Consider the following 22,392-nt stretch of genomic DNA (forward strand, 5'->3'; position numbering starts at 1 on the left):
TGCTTTGTCCCTTCAGTTCCTCCCAGATCTCTCCTCATATCCACTTCCCAGCCTCATGTCCCTTTTTAAAAATAAATAACGTACTGATTGCAGTTCATGCTCCCCATATACTTACGGATGTGGGGTCTTCCACTGGATGAGTGTGGTCCACCTACCAGGGTCCTCACCTCGAACAGCCATAGGGACTTGAGTGCCCCAGGGTCTCCCATAGCCCAGCCCAGCCTCAGATTTGCCATGGAGCGGAGGATGATCTTGAATGTGGGGTCCTTCAGCCTCCAGCTTCCAAATGCAATATCACCTGCCTAGGCATTTCCTCTTGTAGGGGGTGGGGTTTGGAGACAGGGTCTCTTTGTGAGTTCAGACTGGCCTTAAACTTGGGATCTTCCTGCCTCAGTCTCCTAAGGGCTGGCATTATGGTGTATGCCACCAAACCTGGCTCTTCATATGGATTTTCTCTTTTCAAAAAAACCTGGTTTTGTAGTGGTAATTGTGACCATTGTACCATCCCACCTGAATTTCCTGCCATCTTCAAACCAAGCTCAGAAGGAGCTGGAAAGAAAGTTGGGGGCCTGGAGAGATGGCTCAGCGGTTAAGAGCACTGAGTGCGCTTCCAGAGGACCTGGGTTCAGTTCCTAGCAACCACATGATGGCTCACAACCTTCTGTAATGAGATCTGGTGCCCTCTTCTGGCATGCAGGCAGAACACTATATACATAATAAATAAATCTTTAAAAAAAAAGTAAAAAGAAAGTTGGGCAAAGCAAACCGGTTCCTGGGCTAAAGTCAAGTTGATTCTCGTGCTGGAAACTGAAGCCTGGAGCTTACACTCTGGGCAGGTGTTCACCGTGGGAACTCTGCTTGAAGCAGTACTGCCCTGGGTAGAAAGCACTAGAGTTCTGTGCATCCTCCGAAGTTGGCTCTGTGTATCCACCATAGTTCCATGAAGAGATTAGCAAAGGTCAGGAGGCCTCACAGGTTAACCTGCTGGAGAATAAGCTCCCTGTAATAAAAGACCTTGCAGGTAGCTCCTGATTGGGCTTAATTGAGTCCTGACCGTACCCTGGGAATTTAGGTATGCTAGAGGTTTGCCAAGATGAACACGTTTACAGACACCGCTTCCTTTTACTTTCTGTCTTTTGAGATGGTAAAATGGGTGTGGGTGATTCTTAGTGACTCTATTTTTCTTCCTTTCTCCGTGTGCCCCAGTTACTCCCCCAGTTGGTACCAGTTTCTGTTTTGGATGTCTGGCACGCTCCGAGAGGAAGCTCGTGCCCTTGGATTGGATTGCTCAGGATGGAGGCAGACAACTTTCTCTGACGGCCGTCAGGATTGGCATGTGCCTCCTGCCTCGAGTCCTGACACTCAATTTGAAAGCCTCCCCAAACTGCTCCAGCCAGCCAGCCTCATGTATTCCTCTCCTGCAGCCAGACGTGCTGTGTTTACCAGTGTTTAATGTTTGGATTGTAGGCTACAATTCCAAGTAGTTTCCAGCCTCGTGATAAGTCCCACACTATAATAAACACAGCTTGTACCATTCAGTTCCATCCTTTTTGAGATCTGCATATGATCACCAGGCTGGGGCATGGTGGTGCACTTGTTGGGAGAGTCGTTCATATTCTGAAGTGGCGGCAGCAGGGTGCTCTGAACCAGGCCCATTGGCCAGTTTCCTGCAGGACAGCCACCTTTGGGCTCTTCTGGGAGTCACATTGGCATGAATGACCCTGAAGGATTTAATCAAGGTGGGTTTGTAGAAACTGTGTGATAACCAAGGTCGTGCACTCCACATAACTCCAGTCCCAGTTAGCTAAACTCTGCATACTGTGCCCTGGTGAGAAGGTGGGCACGCGTGCGTGCGTGGGTGTGTGTGTGTGTGGGTGTGTACATCTACAGGAAATTGGGTTTAGTGCTGAGAGAATCTTTTTAAATGTTATGTACATTGGTATTTTGCCATGGGTGTTGGATCCCCTGGAACTGGAATTACAGACAGTTGTAAGTTGACCTGTGGGTGCTGGGAATTGAACCCGGGTCCTCTGGAAGAGCAGTCAGTGCTCTTAACCACTGAGTCATCTCTCCAGCCCCCAGAGCTCTTGTTGCATGGCTTCCTGAAGCGGCATGAACATGAAGGAGCAGTCCACTCAGATGAACCTGGTGAACCAGTGAGCCTTCTGGGGTCACCTAAAGGAGCTTCCGGCTACAGCAGGCAGTGAGGGCCCCACCGCGCTGTGGATGTACAGCGTACAGGCATCTCCACTCACGACTGTCCTTTACCCCAGTCAAGTCTCATGTAGCCCAGGCTGACTTTGAACTGATCCTTCTGTCTTCATCTCCCTAGTTCCGGGTTCGAAGGTGTGTTACATCACACCTGGCCAGGAGGCTGCTCCATCTTTTTTTTTTTTTTAATTAATTAATTTCTTTTGACTGCTTTTATGACCTAGGAAAGAACTTCCTGACACTTCAGGGTTGTCATTTTGTTTGTTTTTCTTAGTTTCCCCAGCATGCCCCCCCCCCCCCCCGTTTCCTCTACCAGCCAAAATGCCCCAATTTGGAGAAAACAACTGCAAACACTACTTCGTTTCATTTGGGGGACGCTCTTTCCAAGGGTCGCTCAGGAAAGAGTAAGAGGGTGAGCCGCTCCGCCAGCAAGGGGCGCAGGCTAGTCCAGCTGGGCCTGTGACCACCATCCTGCTCCCTCCCTTTCCGGCCTGGCGCTCGTAGGTGTTGCCATAGAGACGGAGCTTGGTTAGCAACCGTCACTAGGGAGCGCGGACAGAAGACGCCGCTGGCCGCTGCGGAGTCCCGGAGGCAGGACGACCCAAGGCTTTGGAGGAACGAAGAGGGCGCGCCCCTGTGAGTGCAAAGTGTAGGGTATGGCCCAGGCGGGGGTCCCGCCCGGCAGGGCGAGGTTGTGGGACGTGGAGCACCCCAGAAAGAGCAAGTGGCGGGGCCTGGACCTAGGGGCTGCCCCTGCCCCTGCGTTGCCTGGGCATAGAAGTTGTCCCGGCTAAAGCGCTGGCAAAGTAGACATCGGAGATCATAGCAGCGCTTTTTCAAACAGAAGTAAATTCTAACTCTAAGTCACGCCTCTCAGAGCCACAAACTTTTTTTTTTTTAAAGAAAGATTGGGCTGGACTAGAACTCACAATGATCCTCCTGCCTCAACCTCCTGAATGTAGAGCTACAGGTACAGGTATGAGCCCAGCCCTGCTCCTCCTAAATTCTTGTTTGTTGTAGGGGAAAATGAGAGAATTTATCAGAGGAATTAATTTAAATTTTTTGTTGTTGTTGTTTTCGTGACAGGGTTTCTCTGTGTAGCTTTGGTGCCTGTCCTGGATCTCACTCTGTGGACCAGGCTGGCCTCGAACTCACAGAGATCAGCCTGCCTCTGCCTCCCGAGTGCTGGGATTAAAGGCGTGCACCACCATCGCCCGGCATTAATTAAAATTTTTTAAAAATTATTTTTATGTGTCTGTGTGTCTGTGTGGTCTGCATGCATGTCTGCACACCACATGTGAAGCGCCTGTGGAGTCCAGAAGAGGGCAATAGATTCCCCTGGAACTCCAGTTACAGATGTGTTGGAACTAGGAATCAAACCTGGGTTCTCTGGAAGAGCAGTCTGTGCTTTTAACCACTGACCCATCTCTCCAGCCCAGAACTAAATTTTTAATTTTATTTATTTATTTATTTGTTTGTTTGTTTATTGGGGGGGACACATACTATGTTGTATGTGTTGAGATCACATGACAACCTTTGGAAGTTGGTTTCCTCCTTCTACCATGTGAGTCCTGGGGGTCTACCTCAGGTTGTAAGACTTGGTGTCTCATCTACCCCCCCAGAGCACTTTCTAAACTTTCAAGTTCTTTGCAAAATCAGAGCTGCTTTTATCTCCATAATACCTCCCGCCACCCCCTTCTGCAAGCTCCGGTCTGTATCTGTACTGAACACTTGACATGTGTTACCCCAGTCTTTAAATCATGCTAGAATTTAGGATTCTCGGTTTTAGTTTTGCCTGTGAGCAAATTTGACCTCGGAAGGAAAATGTCACAGAACAAGGCTGGTTGGTGGACGTGGGAGTGAAGGGAACCTTTGACTGTAAAGCCCACACTTCAGTCACCAGCCCAGCCTGTCACTGACGTCTTTGCTAATGTCTGCCTTATGCATTGTGCTGCCTGTGGGAATATGAATTATTTACAGAGTTAGAAGGCGCTAAGATCATTCCTAGAAAGATGGGAGGCCTGGAAGTCGATATTCTAAAGATTTTTAAGATTTGAGCTAGGCTTTCCCAAGAAGATGGCATCCCTTTCACTCCCACAGGAAGGAGCCGGAGCTGCTTCTGTGCATTTCAAGATGTTAACACATCAGGCAGCTGAAGCAGGAGGCAGAGGGTCTGCTGAGTCTGTGTCAATTATGTTTTTCTAGAGGAAGCTACAGGATGTCAGATACAGAAGAAAATCCCCCAGAGGAAACAGGAGAACGTGTAGACACCGAACAAGAAGAGGAATACAATCCAAGTTCTGAAGAAGAAAATCTGCAGCAGAGTCTAACCGAAGACACAGTGTCATGGGAGGGGCCTCAGGAGGAGGAGGGGCACATAGAAGAAGGAAAGAGAGGGGAGGAAGAGGAAGTGAGAGGGGAGGAAGAGGAAAAGAGAGGGGAGGAAGAGGAAAAGAGAGGGGAGGAAGAGAGAGGTGGGGAAGAGGAAGAGAGAGCGGAAGAGGGAAAGAGAGCAGAAGAGGAAGAGAGAGGAGAGGAAAAGGAGAGAGGTGAAGAAGAAAAAGGTGAGGAAGAGGACAAGGAGAAGGAAGAGGAGGAGCGTGAGGGGGAGAGGCAGGAGGGAAAGGAAGAGGAGGAGAAAGAGAAAAAGGGAGGTCCTGGCATAAAACACGTGGCAAAGAAGTCTAAAAAGCCGCTCAACTTGGATGACATTATCATCAGCTCTGAGTCCTCCACATCCGCGTCTTCACTGGTGAGTCCAAACTGACTGGTCCACCCGATCGTTCAGTCATGTTAGTGGCATGCTGGGGGTATGGCAGTCGGGCTATGGGGTGCAAAACCCAAGTGAGACACGATCCTGAGGCTGGAGAGATGACTCGGCCAGTTAAGAGCCCTTGCTGTTTTTGCTCAAGGCTTGAGTTGGGTTCCCAGCATCCATATAACTATAACTCCAGCTCCAGCGAATCCGATGCCCTCTTCTGGGCTCCTTGAGTCCCTGTATAAAACACACACACACACACACACACACACACACAAAAAAAAAAAAAAAAAAAAAAAAAGAAAACCATATGCTCTGTACAGTAATTGTGAGATGCCAAGGAGAGTTGTTTAATCCAGTTTGGAGGCTGGTCAATGCAAGCTTCCATGAAGTGTGTACCTGCCTGGGAAAGGGCCAATGGATTAGCTGAAGATGAGACACACTTGTCTTGGGACCAAGTTCCTATGACACAATAGTGGTATGGATTTCCCACAGCCTGCTCCCCAAGAAAGAACTCAGTGCTGGTCCAAAGGTGGACCCCCCCCCCCCCCCCCAGTGGTGCTTAGAAGGCTCTACTGTGTGGTATTGCTGTGTGGTCTTGCTGAGAGGCCAAGAATTAATCTGAACACAGTCGTGATTCGTTTCTTTAATACAAAATGTCCCTGGCACAGGGCTAGAGAGAGGCTCAGCAGTTAAGAGCACGGGCTGCTCTTTCAGAAGTCCTGAGTTCAATTCCCAGCAACCACATGGTGGCTCACAACCATCTGTAATGAGATCTGGTGCCCTCTTAGGGCATCCATGCAGACAGAATACTGTATATATAATAAATAGATAGATAGATAGATAGATAGATAGATAGATAGATAGATGATAGATAGATAGGTAGGTAGGTAGATAGATAGATAGATAGATAGATAGATAGATGATAGATAGATAGGTAGGTAGGTAGATAGATAGATAGATAGATAGATAGATGATAGATAGATAGATAGGTAGATAGATAGATGATAGATAGATAGGTAGGTAGGTAGGTAGATAGATAGATACATAGATAGATAGATAGATAGATAGATAGATAGATAGATAGACAGACCTAAAAGAATGTCCCAGGCTTCCTTTTGAACCACCTGTTATGACACTGGCTGACTGGGAATAGAACAAGATCACCATGGGAAAACGGGAAAATGTAGCCTGGGTACTACATTCAGTGTCAGAATCTTTGGTTTCTTTCTTTTTTTTTTTTTTTTTTTTGTCGGAGTTGAGTACCGAACCCAGAACCCACTCAGTGCTCTGCCACTGAGCTAAATCCCCAACCCCTCTTTTGGTTTCTGTTTAAAGACTGAAACCTCAGAGAGTAACGAGTCGACCACACACTCCCAAAGTCCCGAAGTAAGCGAGATCTTCAGAGAGGTCGGTCCAAAGGTTGAAATTACCGAGGCACCTGCCGTCAGGCCTGAGGAGACCGAGATGGAGTCTCTCAGGTGGAAGTTACTGCAGGAAGTTAAAGAGGAGGCTAACAAGGAGGCAGAAGTTTCAGCCCCAGGTCGGAGAGACAGAGAGTCAAGAACCTCTGGAAAGCTGTCCTACTTCCTCTCGGAAGAAGAAGGACAGATATCATCCCAGTTCAAAGGGAGTTCCAAGGCGTCCATGGTGTCCACCTCCACAGAAGACACCTTGTTCCAGAAGGAAGAGGTCTCCAAGGTGTATCCTTTGGTAAGTGTCCCCCACAGTGTGCCATTCCTGGGTTTGGACAGTTCTGTGAGAGAGGACATGTGCATGTCTGGGAAGTCCCAGTGTGTATGTGCTTGTGTGTGTATGTGTGTTATGTGTGTGCACCCACATAGATATGGAGGCCAGAGGATAACCTTGGATGTCTTCTTCAGCCTCTGTTCACTGTTATTATTATTACTTTTGTTTTTTTGTTTGTTTTTTCGAAACAGGGTTTCTCTGTGTAGCCCTGGCTGTTCTGGAATTTACTCTATAGGCCAGGCTGGCCTCGAACTCAGAGACTGGCCTGCCTCTGCCTCATGAGTGCTGGAATTAAAGGCATGCGCTACCATCACTGGTAGGCTTTTTTTTTTTTCCAGAAGGTTTCCCGTTCGCTTGGAATTTGTATTGTAAAGCAGTCTGGGCTGCCTGGCCAGTGACATCCACCCCCAAGCCCCCTAAGATACCCCATCTCTGCCCTCCTCAGCACTGGGGTTACCAGCAACTCACTTCTGTCATGCCTAGCCGGTTTTTGTTATTTAGAGGGGTTCTGAGGAGTAAACTCTGTCCTTTCAATTGGCAACTCTCCGACTCAGAAAACAAACAAACAAACAAACAAAACCAAAAACCTTTTAAACACTTTCCAGACAAGCTATGTCTTTTTAAAGTTCTGTCAAGAGTTGGGGGGTTGGGGGGACACCCATGTGTTAGACCTGGAACTGGAAGGACATCTGGCTTTAATAGCACTGCTCAGCAGGCCGGAAATTCCCGGCATAGTTTGACTGTTGCCTTGGCGACTTGGAGAGGGAGACGCCATCGTCTTTCCCTCTCTTCCTTTCCCACCCGGTTTCTCTCCTTCCTCCCTCTGCTCGCTCTCTCTCTCTCTCTCTCTCTCTCTCTCTTTCTCTCTCTCTCTCTCTCTCTCTCTCTCTCTCATCTTCCTCTCTTTACCTTCTTCCTTCTCTGACAGTACCACTGTTCCTCCTCCGTTGTCTACTTTTCTGCCTCCGCTAGGGGGAGAGCTTTGAGAGGTCCCCAGACCCTCATCAGAAAGCCACACATCTCTGGCCTTCCCGAGGAATCTGTCCTCGCCGCTGTGGCTGACATGCGTCCCAGGGAGGCGCCATCTGCGAGGCACAAAAATATTGTCCTTTGCCCAGCGCCGGAGAAGGAGGAGGTCCCTCCCCCACTGTTTTCCCCATCTGCCGCTTTGTGGAAATCGTTTTGCTAGGATTCATTCTTGCTTTTTGCTTTTTCCCCCCCTTTATCCTGCCCCCTTTCTTTCCCTGAGGATCCATGCCTGCAGAAGATTGACTCTATCTATGTAAAGAACTTAGTCCCGACACAGAGTGAGCCTTTCCCACACAGCTCACGTTAGATTTTGGTTTTTCTGTTCTGCCTTGAGACAAGGTTTTGCTATGTAGCCCAGGCTAGCCTTGAACTTACAACTCTCTTACCTCAGCCCCGAGTTCTAGGATTATAGACATGTACAACCTTGCCAATAGCCACTGGTTTTCTCCACCACTCTCTATCTTATTTATTGTTATTTAAGAAAGAATTTATATAAAAAAAATAGAAGGAAAGAATTTATAGTGTATTTATTTGTGAGGGGGCATGCACAGCCTCCAGTACACACGGGAAAGCCAGAGAGCATCTTGCAGAGGTCAGTTTCCCCTTCCCGTCTTGGGGGTCTAGGCACTGCACAGATATCCTCAAGTTTGGCGGCAAGCACCTTGACTCACTGAGCCAATCTTGCCCATGTGCCACTTAATTTTTCTGAGAGCCTCTCGCTTAGCCTGAAGCTCATCATTTCTTTTAGACTGGCTGGCCAGCAAGCCCCTGGGATCCTCCTGCCTCCACACCCCTTTGCTGAGGTTTCTTAATCAGTGTTCTGTTGCCGTGAGGAGACACCATGACCACGGCAACTGTTATAAAATAAAGCATTTTACTGGGGCCTTGCTTACAGTTTCAGAGAGTTAGTCTGTGACCATCATGGCAGAGAGTGTGGTAGACAGGCAAGTAGGCAGGGGGACCAGCCTGGTGCTGGAGCTAAGAGCTTATATCCTGATCCATCTGCAGGTAGCTGGCAGAAAGAGAGAGGCTGGACCTGGAGTGAGCTTTTAAAACCTCAAAGCCCACCCTCAGTGACACACCTCCTCCAGTGAGGCCATACCTAATAATCCTTCCTAAACAGTCTGTCAACTGGCGACTAAGTTCAAAAATATATGAACCTATGGGGACTATTTTTTTTCTATTATTTTGTTTTTGTGTTTTTTGAGACAGGGTTTCTCTGTGTTGCTTTGGATCCTGTCCTGGAACTCACTCTGTAGACCAGGCTGGCCTCGAACTCGCAGAGATCCTCCTGCCTCTGCCTCCCTGAGTGCTGGGACTAAAAGTGTATGTCACTGTGACCAGCCCCAATGAACCCTCTTTATAGCCCCTTGTTTTGTTTACTTGTATATCCCAGGCTAGTTTTAAATGCACTGTGTAGCCAAGGCTAATCCACCTCTGAAGTGCTGGCATTATAGGCATACACCACCACACCCAGCTGAAGCCTTTCCTTTCTCATGACTAATTTTAAAACGACAAAATGAAACTTCAGGATGAACATGATGATCCTTTTAGGATTAGCAAGTCTCCAAAAGAACAGTTTGATTTGCATACATAAGCTTTTTTAGAACCAAGGCAAATATTAAGTAATTCTGTTCCTAGAAGGTGCAGCTTGAGACGGTTATAACTCCACAATTCTACCACTCACGCCCACGCAATCCGAGATCTAAACAGAAACACAAGTTCCAGGGAGCAGGCAGATGGGAACAAGAAGTGTGGGGAGCGAACGCTGTGTGAGAGAAAAGTCACCGCGCGTTACAGGCCGTGTCTGTCTTGGGAAGAAATACCCAGTCCCACGGTTCAACTTCCTAAGTTTTGTTCCAAGAGGAGAAAGGCAGCTGTTGCCATGTGACAGGATGATTCATTGATCTTCAGCTGTTTGTCGTTCAACCACCCACTTTTGATGCCGCTTTTAATTGATTAGGTTTTGTGTGGGAGAGAGCACAGCGTCAGGCTCAGGGGAAATTTGAGTGGACAGTAAGTACATAGAGTTTCCACGTATCCCTTGGTGCCTGTTATGCCCACATCATGAGCCCCCAAGAGACCACCAGGAGTCCGAGTCCACATGCAAAAGCAAAGAGCCTTTATTGCAAGCTCAAGCTTGGGCTCTCTATCCCATTCAACAGCGGTTGGATCAGGGAGTGCTTTGAGTTCAGTTCAGGCAGGGTTTTTAAGGAGTAAAGGATGAGGGGGGGGTAGGTAGGGGAATTCTGGATTCAGATGGGGGTTGGACTCCTGATTGGGCAGGAGTGAGGCACAGAAAGTCTTGTCAAACAGGGATTGGCAACTTATATACAAGTGATGTAAGCTGTCCTTAATGTTCTGGAGCAGCTAGTACTTGTTTGTCTCAGTTCTGATTGGTCCCCTGCAGGGTACAGTTCGTGGCTTTTCCTGGTTATTGTAATGATGAGGCCTAGTCCAAGCATTGTTAGTCTGCTGCCTGCAATGGCTGCACTAATGTCAGGCCTCTTCAGTGCCACCTCCTCCAGATTCCCCTTTCATTGCCAGCTCACGTCAGCATGGCACATTTGCCAGCACCGATACGCCAGTGTTAACGTTCATATTAGCAGATGGCATTAGCAGCCAGGCGTGCCACACATTCCGTGGGCTTTGATGGGTGTGTAACCCCGCATGTCCACCATTTCAGTCTCACTCCCTGCATACCTCCTGTCCACTCCTCCTCCAGAACCCTGGCAGCCACTGATCATTTTCAGTGTTGTTTGGCCCTTTCCAGAATGCCTTGGTTTCTCATTTCATAAAATTCTTCTTTTGGCATTGCTCCCAGAAGGGTAGATTTACTTACCTAGTGTCTGTATGTGGTGCTGGTATTGAACTCAGGGCCTTGCCCGTGCTAAGCAAGAATTCTACCACTGAGCTATGGAGAGCAGCAGCAGCAGCAACAACACAAACACAAAACAAGGCAGAAGAACCAGTTATTCAGGCTGAATGCTTCCCTTTCTTTTTTCTTTTTGATTTTTCAAGAAAGGGTTTCTTTGTGTTACAGCTCTGGCTGTCCTGGAACTTACTTTATAGACCAGGCTGGCCTTGAACTCACAGACATCGCCAGCCTCTGCCTCCCAAGTGCTGGGATTAAAAGTGTGTGCCGGGCTGGAGAGATGGCTCAGAGGTTAAGAGCACTGACTGCTCTTCCAGAGGTCCTGAGTTCAATTCCCAGCAACCACATGGTGGCTCACAACCATCTGTAATGAGATCTGGTGCCCTCTTCTGGCCTGCAGTCATATATGCTGTATATGTAATAAATAAATCTTTAAAAAAAAAAAATAAAAAAAAAAGGGTGTGCCACCACCGCCCTGATGCTTCCCTTTCTTATAAACCTGCTAAATTACACCTTTTCCATCCTATGTTTTCAGGAAGTAATGGAATTCATGACATTAAGTACTTACTCTGTGTTAGTAACAAGTGGGGCTTCAGGTCTGGGGAGTAAAGAACAGAAAAAGTGGTGGGTTTTTTTTGTTGTTGTTTATTTGTTTGTTTTTAATTTATTTTATTTTTTTTAAGATTTATTGTTGGGCGGTGGTGGCGCACGCCTTTGATCCCAGCACTCAGGAGGCAGAGGCAGGTGGATCTCTGTGAGTTCGAGGCCAGTCTGGTCTCTAAAGCGAGTTCCAGGAAAGGCACAAAGCTACACAGAGAAACCCTGTCTCGGAAAAAAAACAAAAACAAACAACAACAACAAAAAAAAGATTTATTTTTATTTTATGGGCATTGGTGTCTTGTCTGCATGTATGTCTGTATAAGGGTGTTGGATCCCCTGTAGCTGGAGTTACAGACAGTTGTGAGCTGCCATGTGGGTGCTGGGAATTAAACCCAGGCCCTCTGGAAGAACAGCCAGTGCTCTTAACTGCTGAGCCATCTCTCCAGCCCAGAAAAACGTATTTTATATGATGTTAAAGACCCTCTCTCTCTTCCGTCTCCCTCCCTCCCTCCCTCCCTCCCTCCCTCCCTCCCTCCCTCCCTCCATTCTTTGATTTTTTTTTTTAGAAAAAGTAGGACGGTCGTGAGGATGGGGAGTAAAAGGCCCCTTTACCTATGTAGTGAGTTTAAGGTCTGCCTGGTTTACCTGTGACCCTGTCTCGAACAAATAAAAAGAGGTTTCTTTTTTCCGTGGATTATCAGAGTCATTCTCTTCCGGAGGCGGGCAGGGTGGGGCACGCAGGAGCCACGGCTCTGGGCTCAGCATGCTTGAGGCTCCCTGTGTTCACCACCGCCCCCCCAGCCGAGGACCGAACCCAGGGCCTTGTGCTTGCTAGGCAAGCACTCTACCACTGAGCTAAGTCCCCACCCCCACCCCCTGTGTTCTTTTTTGTCCTCCAGACCATGACCTGGTCCTTTGGATGGAACAGTTTCCTCCCCGTCTACTACATCCGGGATAACCAGAGAGTCATCCTCTACGTCTGTGCACACACGGCCATCATTTACAACGTCTTCAAGAACACACAGTACCACCTTCAGGTAGGTATGCGGGCTGGCTTTGTCTCCCTGTGAACAAAAAGATGTCTTTGTTTTGTTCTGTTTTGTTTTTTGAGGCAGGGACTCAGACATGGAGCCCAGCCTGGCTCTAGGCTCTCAAACTTCCTGCTTCAGCCTCTGAAGTGGTAGGGGTGACAGGCGTGTGCCACCAGGCCGGGCTGGAAGAAGATACCTGTAACAGACACAGAACTTTGCCTTGGGTCCCAGGCCGACTTCAGTACCTCACTGTCATACCTTCCGGCCTTTCCTGTTTCCAGCAAATTCTCCCTTTAGAGCAGTGGTTCTCAACCTTCCTAACACTGTGACCCTTTAATACAGTTCCTCATGTTTTGGTGGCTCCCCAACCATAAAATTATTTTTTGTTGCTACTTTATAACTGTAATTTTGTTCCTGTTATGAATTGTAGTATAAATGTTTTTGGAGATAGAGGTTTACCAAAGGGTCACCACCCACAGGTTGAGAACCGCTGCTTTTGAGACACACGTTATGACAGGGGAGGTGGCTCAGCCTGCCAGCACCGAGCCTGATGACGTGAGTTTGGTCCCCAAGACCCACGTGGTGGAAGAAGAGAAACAACTCTCATAGGCTGTCCTCTGGCCTCCACATGTGCACGATGGCAAGTGTGTGTGCATGCACACCCACACCCCTACACACACACACACACACACACACACACACACACACACACACCCCTACACACACACACACACACACACATGCACACGCCTACACGCACGCACGCGCGTGCGTGCACACACATACGCATGCATGCATGTATATGGGGATACACAAATAAATGCAATAAGTTAAAAGAATATTTAAAAAGTACGTGCTACTGCCCACTGTCCATGAGTCTAATCAGTACCTAGTGGCTAACAGTCGTTGATACTAGTCGTTAATTCTAACATTTCAAGAATTGGAAACATCTGGATTTTGTACATTTCTGCAAAAAACAAAGCAAAACAAAACAAAGTGAAAGAACAAACAAAAACCATGGCAGCACAGATTACATCCCCACAGAAGTCTGGTAAGTCACGAAGGGCAGCTATCCACTGGGGATACAGACCCACAGCCACTTAGACTCGGGTTCTCCATGCTGGAAGGTAGATGTCAGGAGGGCCGTGTGACAGAAGGGAAAACAAGCTCAGAGTGTCACAGTGACTAGCCCAAACTGCATTAGTATGCAGTGGCTCTAGGTCTCGGGACTCAGAAGTACTCAGGAGCCAGGAGTGGCTCCTATCCTTCCCCGTTTCCACAGTGTTTCTTATTCCACCCCTCCCTGGGCGTCCTCTACGTCCCTCACACTGCTCACTTCCTCCATCCCTGATAGCTTGACCCCTTTCAATGTCATCATTACCCTAAATGTCCTGTCTGAGCGTCTACTGCTCTACTGTTGACTTGGTTATTAGTTAATATGTGACACTTTTCATAAATGTGTGACCTTTTGTAGTCAATGCTAAGATCAGAAGGATCTCAGAGTATTTCCCAAGCACCTAGGAAGTACTCCGTGTGATACTGGGGATGCAACCAAAGGAATTTCCTTTCTGATAAAAACATCGAGCAAGTCCCATTGAAGCTGGATTAAGCATGTATCACCAAGTACAGGAACCACATAGGGAAGCCTAGCCATGCCCGTGTACCACCAGAACTGACCTTGGCTATTTGTTTACAACCTAACATCCTAACTGCTGCTGGGTTTCAGATTATTTGTCTGTGACCATGAACAAAACTGACCTAGCCCCATCCTCATGGATTTCCCAGTCTGTGATATCAACAGGCATTGAAGTAGGGAGCATAAACAGATAAGCACAGAGTAAGCATTCAGAGAAGATGGGAAGGTGTGCTCAGGAAGTCATGATGCAAGAGACCTCAGGTTGGCTAGCAGGACCTGAGAAAATCCTGTTTCTGCTGAGACCTGAAAAATGAGAAAAGTGAGCCAACAGGACAGTCTGGGGAAGAACCTTCCAGACAGAAGCAGGTTCAGGACTAAGGCCTTGTGTGTGCCAGGGAAGAGGTCAGTGTGACTGGTACAGATTAGATGGCAGGGGAAGTCAGGAGGGAGAGGAAGAAAAATGGGACCATGTCCTATAAGAGTGTTGTCATCAAGCCAGGTGGTGGTGGCACACGTCTTTAATCCTAACACTCGGGAGGCAGAGGCAGGGGGATCTCTGTGAGTTAGAGGCCAGCCTGGTCTACAGAGCAAGTTCCAGGACAGCCAGGGCTACACAGTGAAACTCTGTTGCTGTTGAATGATCCTTTTGTACACTGAAGATTTGTCACTCTGATTGGTTTAATAAAAAGCTGATTGGCTGGTAGCCAGGCAGGAATTATAGGCGGGACAACCAAACTAGCAAAATGATGGGAGAAGGAGAGAGGAGCCAGAAGGATATCCCAAAGAAGCAGGATAAGTAGAAAATGAGGTAACAAGACATGAGCCATGTGGCAAAGCATAGATAAGAAATATGGGTTAATTTATATGTAAGAGTTAGGTAGTAATAAGCCTGAGCTATTCACAGAGCATTTATAATTTATATTAAGTCTCTGAGTCAGTTATTTGGGAAGCAGCTGACAGTTATTTGGGAACAGGAGGTTGGGACAGGAAAACTCCATCTACAATCTGTCTTGGGGGAAAAAAAAGAAAAGAATGCTGTTATCTTTGAGTATGCTTCTGGAAGTTTCCTTTGTTGTGTGGGGGAAATGACTAGGGTGTTAAGACTGGATCAGAGACCAATGACCTGCAGAGCTGCTCGGTGATCCAAGGTGAGCTGTGTTTGTGGAGGACGAGGCCAGCAGGGAGTTCAGAGGTCCTGATTGAGTTGGCCACTTACCTCCATCCCTAGGGAGGACCCATTCCTTTGGTGAGTATAGCTCCTTTAGTCTTGTGGAGGAAGAGAAAGCCTGGGAACCCACCCCCAACCCCAACAAGAGGTAGAGAAACCTCTAGGAGGCCCCATAGAAGCCACTTTCCAGGCAGGCAAGCTTTGGAAAGAGCTCAGGGCTATCTGGACTCAGCCCTCCTTGAGGGCCACACCAGGCCCCATCCTTACTGTTTCTAAGCATGTCTTCTGCATTCCCATAGGGCCACCCTAACATCATCTCCTGCCTCTGTGTCAGCGAAGACAGGCGATGGATTGCCACAGCAGACAAAGGACCAGACTGCCTCATAATTATATGGGACTCCTTCACAGGGTAGGCTCCGTGTGGTCGAATGTTCCTCATTCTAATTCTTGCAGAGGATCATCTGCCACTGTGACCGAGAAAGGGCTAAATAATATTGTTGCCATTGGTTTGTTGGTGGCCCAGAGTAGACTGGACTGAGGGAGGGTCACAGTAACCCAGCTCATGAAAGGGTAGAGCATACACTGGATGCCAAATCTGTCACAGTCGAGAACCTTACGTCTACATCAGATTTTCATTGAAGTTCTTTTTTCTTTTAACAGGGTCCTCTGCAGCCTTTACCTATAACCAGTCCTGTCTTTCACAGTCCACCATTCTCTGTCTCTCTGTGTATGTGTGTGTATAGTTTTATCTTTAACTACTTACTCTGTGTGTGTGTGTGTGTGTGTGTGTGTGTGTGTTTAAATAGTAGTTTACTCTCTTACAGATCTAGAGGTATTAAACTAAGATGTCAGCAGGTCTATTCCTTCGGGGCCCTGAGGGTGACACTGTCCCAGGATGCTCCCTTCACTTCTGCTGGCTGCTGGCAGTCCTGGGTGTCCTTTGGCATCTGGTCTCTGCCTCCATCTTCTCTGGCATTTGCCCCCATCTCTGTGTGTCCTCTTCTATAGGACATGGGCCCTAGAGCCTTCCTAATCCAGTATGACGTCACCTTGGCCAACTGCACCTGCAAAGACTCAATTTCTTCCTTTCTTTTTAAAATTATATTTTTAATCTGTGTGTGTGTGTGTGTGTGTGTCTGTGTGTGTGTCTGTGTCTGTGTCTGTGTCCGTGTACATGCCATGGCCTTCAAGGGAAGGTTAGAGGAAAGCTTGCAGAGTGTTCTCTTCTAATACCCTGTGGGTCCCGGGGATCGCACTCATGTAGTCAGACTTGATGGTGGGCACTGTCACTCACTGAGCCAGCTCATCTTCCCCAAAGACTCTCTTTCTTTCTTTCTTTTTTTTAAGGGGGGGCCAGGTTTTGAGACAGAGTTTCTCTGTGTAGCTTTGGAGCCTGTCCTGGATCTCACTCTGTAGACCAGGCTAGCCTCGAACTCACAGAGATCCACCTAGCTCTGCCTCCCGAGTGCTGGGATTAAAGGCGTGTGCCACCATGTTAACCGTTTTATTTACTTTTTTACATTTGTGTGTGTGTGTGTGTGTGTGTGTGTGTGTGTGTGTGTGTGTCCCCACACGCCACAGCACATGTGTGGAGATCATAGATACTAGTGGAAGATGGTTCTCTCCTTCTGTGTGGGTTCTGGGTGTTGAACTGAGGCAATCAATCTTGCCAGCAGGTGCTTGTTCCCACTGAGCCATCACACCAGCCCGAGTTATGTTTATTATTTATTTTTGGGTTGTTTTGAGACCGGATTTTGCTATAGATCCAGTCTGTCCTTGAACTCACGATCCTCCTGAGCACTGGGGTTCTAAGTGTGCACCACCACATCCGGCAGCCATTTCTAATGTATAATCCAGGGGCATTCGTCACACCACAGTGAGCTGCTTCCAGATGTTGCCGTCACTGCAACAGCAGTCGCGTTCTGAGCTGCTCCCATCCTCTCTCCCCCAGCTCCTCTGACACACCTTCTCCTCCATGGATGTGTCTACTCCAGACATTTCCTGGGAACGGAGTCACAAAGCATGTGGACTTTGTGCCTCTCTCATGGAGCGTAACACCTTTAAAGCTCACCCTGAGCCGGGTGGTGGTGGCACACGCCTTTAATCCCAGCACTCGGGAGGCAGAGCCAGACAGATCTCTGTGAGTTCAAGGCCAGCCTGGGCTACAGAGTGAGTTCCAGGAAAGGTGCAAAGCTACACAGAGAAACACTGTCTCGAAAAACCAAAAAAATAAAAATTAAAAATTAAAAATAAAAAAGCTCACCCTGTTACAGCATTCCAGTCTTTTTTGGTTTAAAAAAAAAAACAAACAACTATTTATTTAGAGACTTGAGCAATGGCTCAGTGACTAGGATCACGGACTGCTCTTCTAGACGACCCAAGTTCAATTCTCGTCTGCCACATGACAGCTCACAGCCATCTGTAATTCCAATCCCAGGGAATCCTAGGCCCTTTTCTGGTCTCTGGGGGCACTGCATACATATAGTACATAGACATATATGCAGGTGAAACAGCCACCCACAAACACACAAATAATTAAGTATTTAATTTTATCTTATGGGTGTGGGAAATCGTAAGAGGGCGTCAGATCCCCCAGAAATGGAGTTACAGATGATTGCGAGCTGCCGTGTGGGTGCTGGGAACCAAACCCAGCTCTTCTGCAAGAGCAGCCAGTGCTTTTAACTGCCGAGCCGCCTCGCCAGCCCTGCACTGTCTTTCAAATTCCGTTGACCCTCAGCGCAACAGGAATGAGGCGTGACTCGTCGCTGAAGACATTCGTCACAATTTTTCTGAAAACCTAAGTGAATTATTTTAGCTGAAAGTTGAAGTCTGCGCTGCCCATCATCGCCGGTTACAGCGCTTTTTCCCGTGATAATCAGTCTGGTGCGCTTCCTTCTGGAACATCTGCTACTGATTTAAACACACACAGAGGGCCTTCATCGTGTGGCTTTTCTGCATGGTATTTTGTACAGTCATTTCCCAAGAATAAATCTGATGGTGTAGCTCTCTTGACCCTGGCTTGCAGAGAACACATACCCCACACCAGAGCCACAAAGGCGCTTTCCTCAGACAGGGAACTGTCCCCACCTGTATGCTTGAGGTCCCTGTGGGCTGTGTGGCGCCCCACATTTTCTTGCTACAGAGCCCCTGTGACAGCCACTATGAACAGTCCCTCTGTGTGCCACAGTAACGTCACTGGCTGGGACAAAGTCTGGGCTCCAGCTGAAGGACACTGGCTCTCTGTCATCTGGGAAGTGTCAGCTAACTAAAATGCAGCCCCAGACGTTCCCATGGCAGCCCTCACATCGTTGGGAATGGAAGCTTGGAGTTCACGGTGGGAGAAAGGACCTCAGCCCTGGAGAGATTTCCAATCAAATCACTCAGCTCTGTGGTATTTACATACATATGACCCAAAAAACTTGTTCATAATTTTAGGACTGCATAAAGTTTTAGAGAATTTGATGTATCGGAGTCTCTAGCAGATTAGATTTGTGATTCTAATTGAAAATGTGTGGCTGATTTAGACTTCCAATTTTAAATAGAAATCATTTTAGCTTTATAAACAGTGTTAGAAATACTTACAAAAACTTAAGGTTTGCCATATTTGTGGATAAATTTATTAGACTTATAGGAATTACTTCAGTATAGGTGAGAAATTTGTTTCGTAATTAGACTACAAAAAAACTTAACCATAAAACTGAATATATTATATTTCCACACCCAGCCTAAAACTTTTTTAAGATTAATGGCCAAATTTGTGTAGTTATACATTAATCAAAGCTGCACAAAGGTGACTGAAAAATATGCTACATTCATAAAGTGAGTAGGATTTGTTTTGAGACAGTAACCTCCTAGATAATCTAAGGTGACCTGGAATTCACTGTGTAGCCCAGACTGGCCTGACACTCAGGATCCTTCTGTCTCAGCCTCCAGCTACTGGGCTGACAGATGTTGGCCGCCACACCCAGCTAATCTTTTGCTGTGGTCGAGGCCGCAGTATTGAGCCTGGGGTCATACACAGGCTCTGTGGGCACTCCCTCACCAAATTACATCCCCAGTCCTGAGTAAGACTTTTCAATTGAACAAAAACCTTAAGGAAAAATAGTGTTTTTCTTTAACTTGTCACTTTAATAAAGAGAATATTAAATTCTCAGACGAGAAACAGCCTCTGAATAATCTTTTATGGGCCGTAAGTTATCAGATCGGATATCATAAAACTCAAACCAGGCACCAAGCTGTAAGTGGACTTTCTCTGTCCAGCCAGCAGGCTCCCAAATAACCACACAGAGACTTATTACTAATTATAAATGCTCAGTTGATAGCTCAGGCTTGATACTAACTCCTACATCTTAAATTAACCCATATTTCTTATCTCTGCTCTACCATGTGGCAGTACCTTTTCTCAGTACAGCATGTTCATCTCCTGCTTCCTCTGCGGCTGCCTGGGGACTCCACCCTTCTTCTTCCCTGCATTCTCTCTGCCCCCAAAATCCTGCCTAGCTATTGGCTGTTCAGCTTTTTGTCAAACCAATCTGAGTGACAAATCTTCACAGTGTACAAAGGGATTATTCCACAGCGCCAAGCTGGGCTACAATAGTGAGACTGTCTCAAAAAACAAAACAAAAAAAACCTCTGAGTCTAGCTGGGAGCCCATGTCATAAAGAAGAAAGCAGTGATGGGTCCACACTGTTCCCATTGGGTCTAGCCACGAAGGCGACTGTCCACAGAGGCTTCCAAGAAGAGACATGGCTGACAGGACCTTCTGTTGGGAGACTTCTGTGGACATCCTCTTGCGTGGGTCAGGGTTCTCTCAGGGTCAAGTCGGGTGTTCCATGACTCTCCAGGGCTGAGGTCCTTTCTCCCACCATGAGCTCTGTGATCCCATCCCCAACGATGTGAGGGCTGCCACGGGAACGTCTGGGGCTGCATTGTAGTTAGCTGACACTTCCCAGATGACAGAGAGCCAGTGTCCTTCAGCTGGAGCACACAGAGGACTGTTCATAGCGGCTGTCACAGGGGCTCTGTAGTAAGAAAGTGTGGGGCGCCACACAGCCCACAATCTCACTGTCACCCGGTCCCCCCTCCCAGTTTAAGTCAGTGACCTCTCCCACCCCCACATACTTGCTCCTGCCCTTTCTTGCATTCATTAGTTCCCATTACAGTTTACACGTCACCTACTTGAATTCGGCATGTGTCAAGACTCTGAATGAACTGCCCTGTTGTGAGTCTCAGCATGGACACAGAGTAGGAGTGTGTAAGTGAAAACACGAAAATGTCTCCTTACTCAAACCCAGGCTCCAAACCAGAACCACGAAGTAGGTTGGGAATCTGTTCCAGGTTTTACGTGTCTGAAGGAGTGTGCGTGTCCACACAAGGAAGCAGACTGTGTTTGCCTGTTTGCACTTGGATTATTATTATTATTATTATTTTATTTTTATTTATTTATTTTTTCGAGACAGGGTTTCTCTGTGTAGTTTTGGTGCCTTTCCTGGATCTTGCTCTGTAGACCAGGCTGGCCTTGAACTCACAGAGATCCGCCTGGCTTTGCCTCCTGAGTGCTGGGATTAAAGGCGTGAGCCACTACTATGCAGCACATTATTTTTTTTCACATGTTTTGGCCACTTATGCGGCTCAAACCTCATTAAACAAATGTTTTAATTGTGGTCTGGAGAGATGGCTCAGTGGTTAAGAGCCCTTTTCTTCTAGAGGACTCAGGTTGATTCCCAGAACCCTCATGGTGACTCACAATCGTCTGTAATTACAGTTGTAGGGGACCCAATGCCCTCTTCTGGCCTTGGTGGCTGTCAGGTTCACATGTGGTACACAGATATACTTGTAAGTGAAGAAGAATGTTTTAATTCCCTCTCTACCAGCAATTGCTTTTTTTTTTTTTTTTTTTTTTTTTGGTTTTTTCCAGACAGGGTTTCTCTGTGTAGTTTTGGAGCCTGTCCTGGAGCTCACTCTGTAGACCAGGCTGGCCTCGAACTCACAGAGATCCGCCTGGCTCTGCCTCCCGAGTGCTGGGATTAAAGGCGTGCGCCACCACCGCCCAGCCAGCAATTGCTTTTTAAAACATCATTTTTTTTTTTTTTTTATCACATCCATTTATTTGGGAGGCACAGGCATGTGGTGACTCAAGTATGGAGGTCAGAGGACAACTTGTGGGAGCCGGTTCCCTCCTTCCACCATGCAGGTCCCTGGGGTCAAACTGGGGTCATCAGGTTTGGTGGTAAGCACCCTTTGCCCCGAGTCTCTTGGGAGGCAGAGCCCGGTGGCCGGGAAGTCATAGTGGGTGCACGGGAGCAAAGCAGCTCACCTCACACTAGCCAGGAAGCACACAGGAAGGGCCTGGGGCAAGCTCTCTTCCCGGGACATGACCCCAGTGACTATTTCCGTAAGGCCCCACTTTCTAGTCTCCTTCACCCCTGTGTGTGTGTGTGTGTGTGTGTGTGTGTGTGTGTGTGTGTGTTGGGGGGGTGCATATGTTAGTGTTAGTGGCCAGAGTGTGACTTTGGGGTGCCATCTTCTATTACCGATCTGGCTAGTCTAGCTAACCAGCTTGCTCTGGGGATCCCTGTCTCGGCCTCCCAAGCACCAGATTAACAAGTGGGCCACTGCACCCACCCAGCATTTATATGCACCTTCTGGGGACCCCAACTCTGGTTTTGCTTGCAAGGCAAGTGCTCTAACCACTGAGCCATCCCCCCAGCCCCACATTCTAGTTTCTACTGTCACCCAGTAATGCCATCCTACTATGAATTGATCCAGGAATTAATCCATTGATGAGTATAAAGCCTTCAGGATTCAGTCACTTCCCCACAGTCTATCAGCTGATAGCCAGGCCTTTGTGGACATGGCCGGTTCAAAGCCTTACAGCATCCTTCATGTCTGGCAAAAGTGCCCTGGATAGAATCAGCACCAGGAAGAAGTGAACGAGGGACCGAGTGCTCCTGAAGACAGTACCCAGCACACTCACCCTACTGCTCTGAGTTAGACCTGCTGTTGTTATTGAGATACCGTTCAAATAACGGAAAACCGGACACATGAACGTTTGCAGTGAGGGTGGGCATCTGGTCACAGTGTTACGCAAGCATCACCTTTACCTTGTTACAAAACAGTTTAATCGTCCCCTGGGAGCGTTGACTCCCCATGTCCCTCCACGCCCCCCAGTCTGTTTTCTGCTCACAGAGTCGGTACATTTCCTATCTGTGGGCTGGCGTGTGTGAGCTTTTATGTCTGGCTTCCTTCATTAGCGTCACGTTCTCGGGGTGTGTCTGAGTCGTGGCATGTATCAGCGCGTCTTTCCTCTTTGTGGAAGAATGAATAATAATGACT

The 22,392-nt window shown here is 47.7% G+C and overlaps 1 protein-coding gene across 2 annotated transcripts in view; it reads left to right on the forward strand.

Moving 5' to 3' along the window:
- Positions 1 to 2,715: 2,715 nt before the first annotated feature.
- The window catches only part of Cfap251 (cilia and flagella associated protein 251), a 75,612-nt gene continuing 55,935 nt past the window's right edge, over positions 2,716 to 22,392 (forward strand). The window contains exons 1-6 of one of the 2 annotated variants that reach the window (XM_059249006.1): positions 2,750 to 2,847; positions 3,115 to 3,187; positions 4,417 to 4,963; positions 6,308 to 6,682; positions 12,122 to 12,259; positions 15,357 to 15,466. In XM_059249006.1, the coding sequence (XP_059104989.1) occupies positions 4,430 to 4,963; positions 6,308 to 6,682; positions 12,122 to 12,259; positions 15,357 to 15,466 (1,157 nt within the window). In that variant the 5' untranslated portion in view covers positions 2,750 to 2,847; positions 3,115 to 3,187; positions 4,417 to 4,429. Of the gene's footprint in view, positions 2,848 to 3,114; positions 3,188 to 4,416; positions 4,964 to 6,307; positions 6,683 to 12,121; positions 12,260 to 15,356; positions 15,467 to 22,392 lie in introns of both variants that reach the window. The other variant, XM_059249005.1, reaches the window with a different exon arrangement.

Source organism: Peromyscus eremicus, chromosome 23 (genome assembly GCF_949786415.1).
Source record: "Peromyscus eremicus chromosome 23, PerEre_H2_v1, whole genome shotgun sequence".
Classification (NCBI taxonomy): domain Eukaryota; kingdom Metazoa; phylum Chordata; class Mammalia; order Rodentia; family Cricetidae; genus Peromyscus; species Peromyscus eremicus.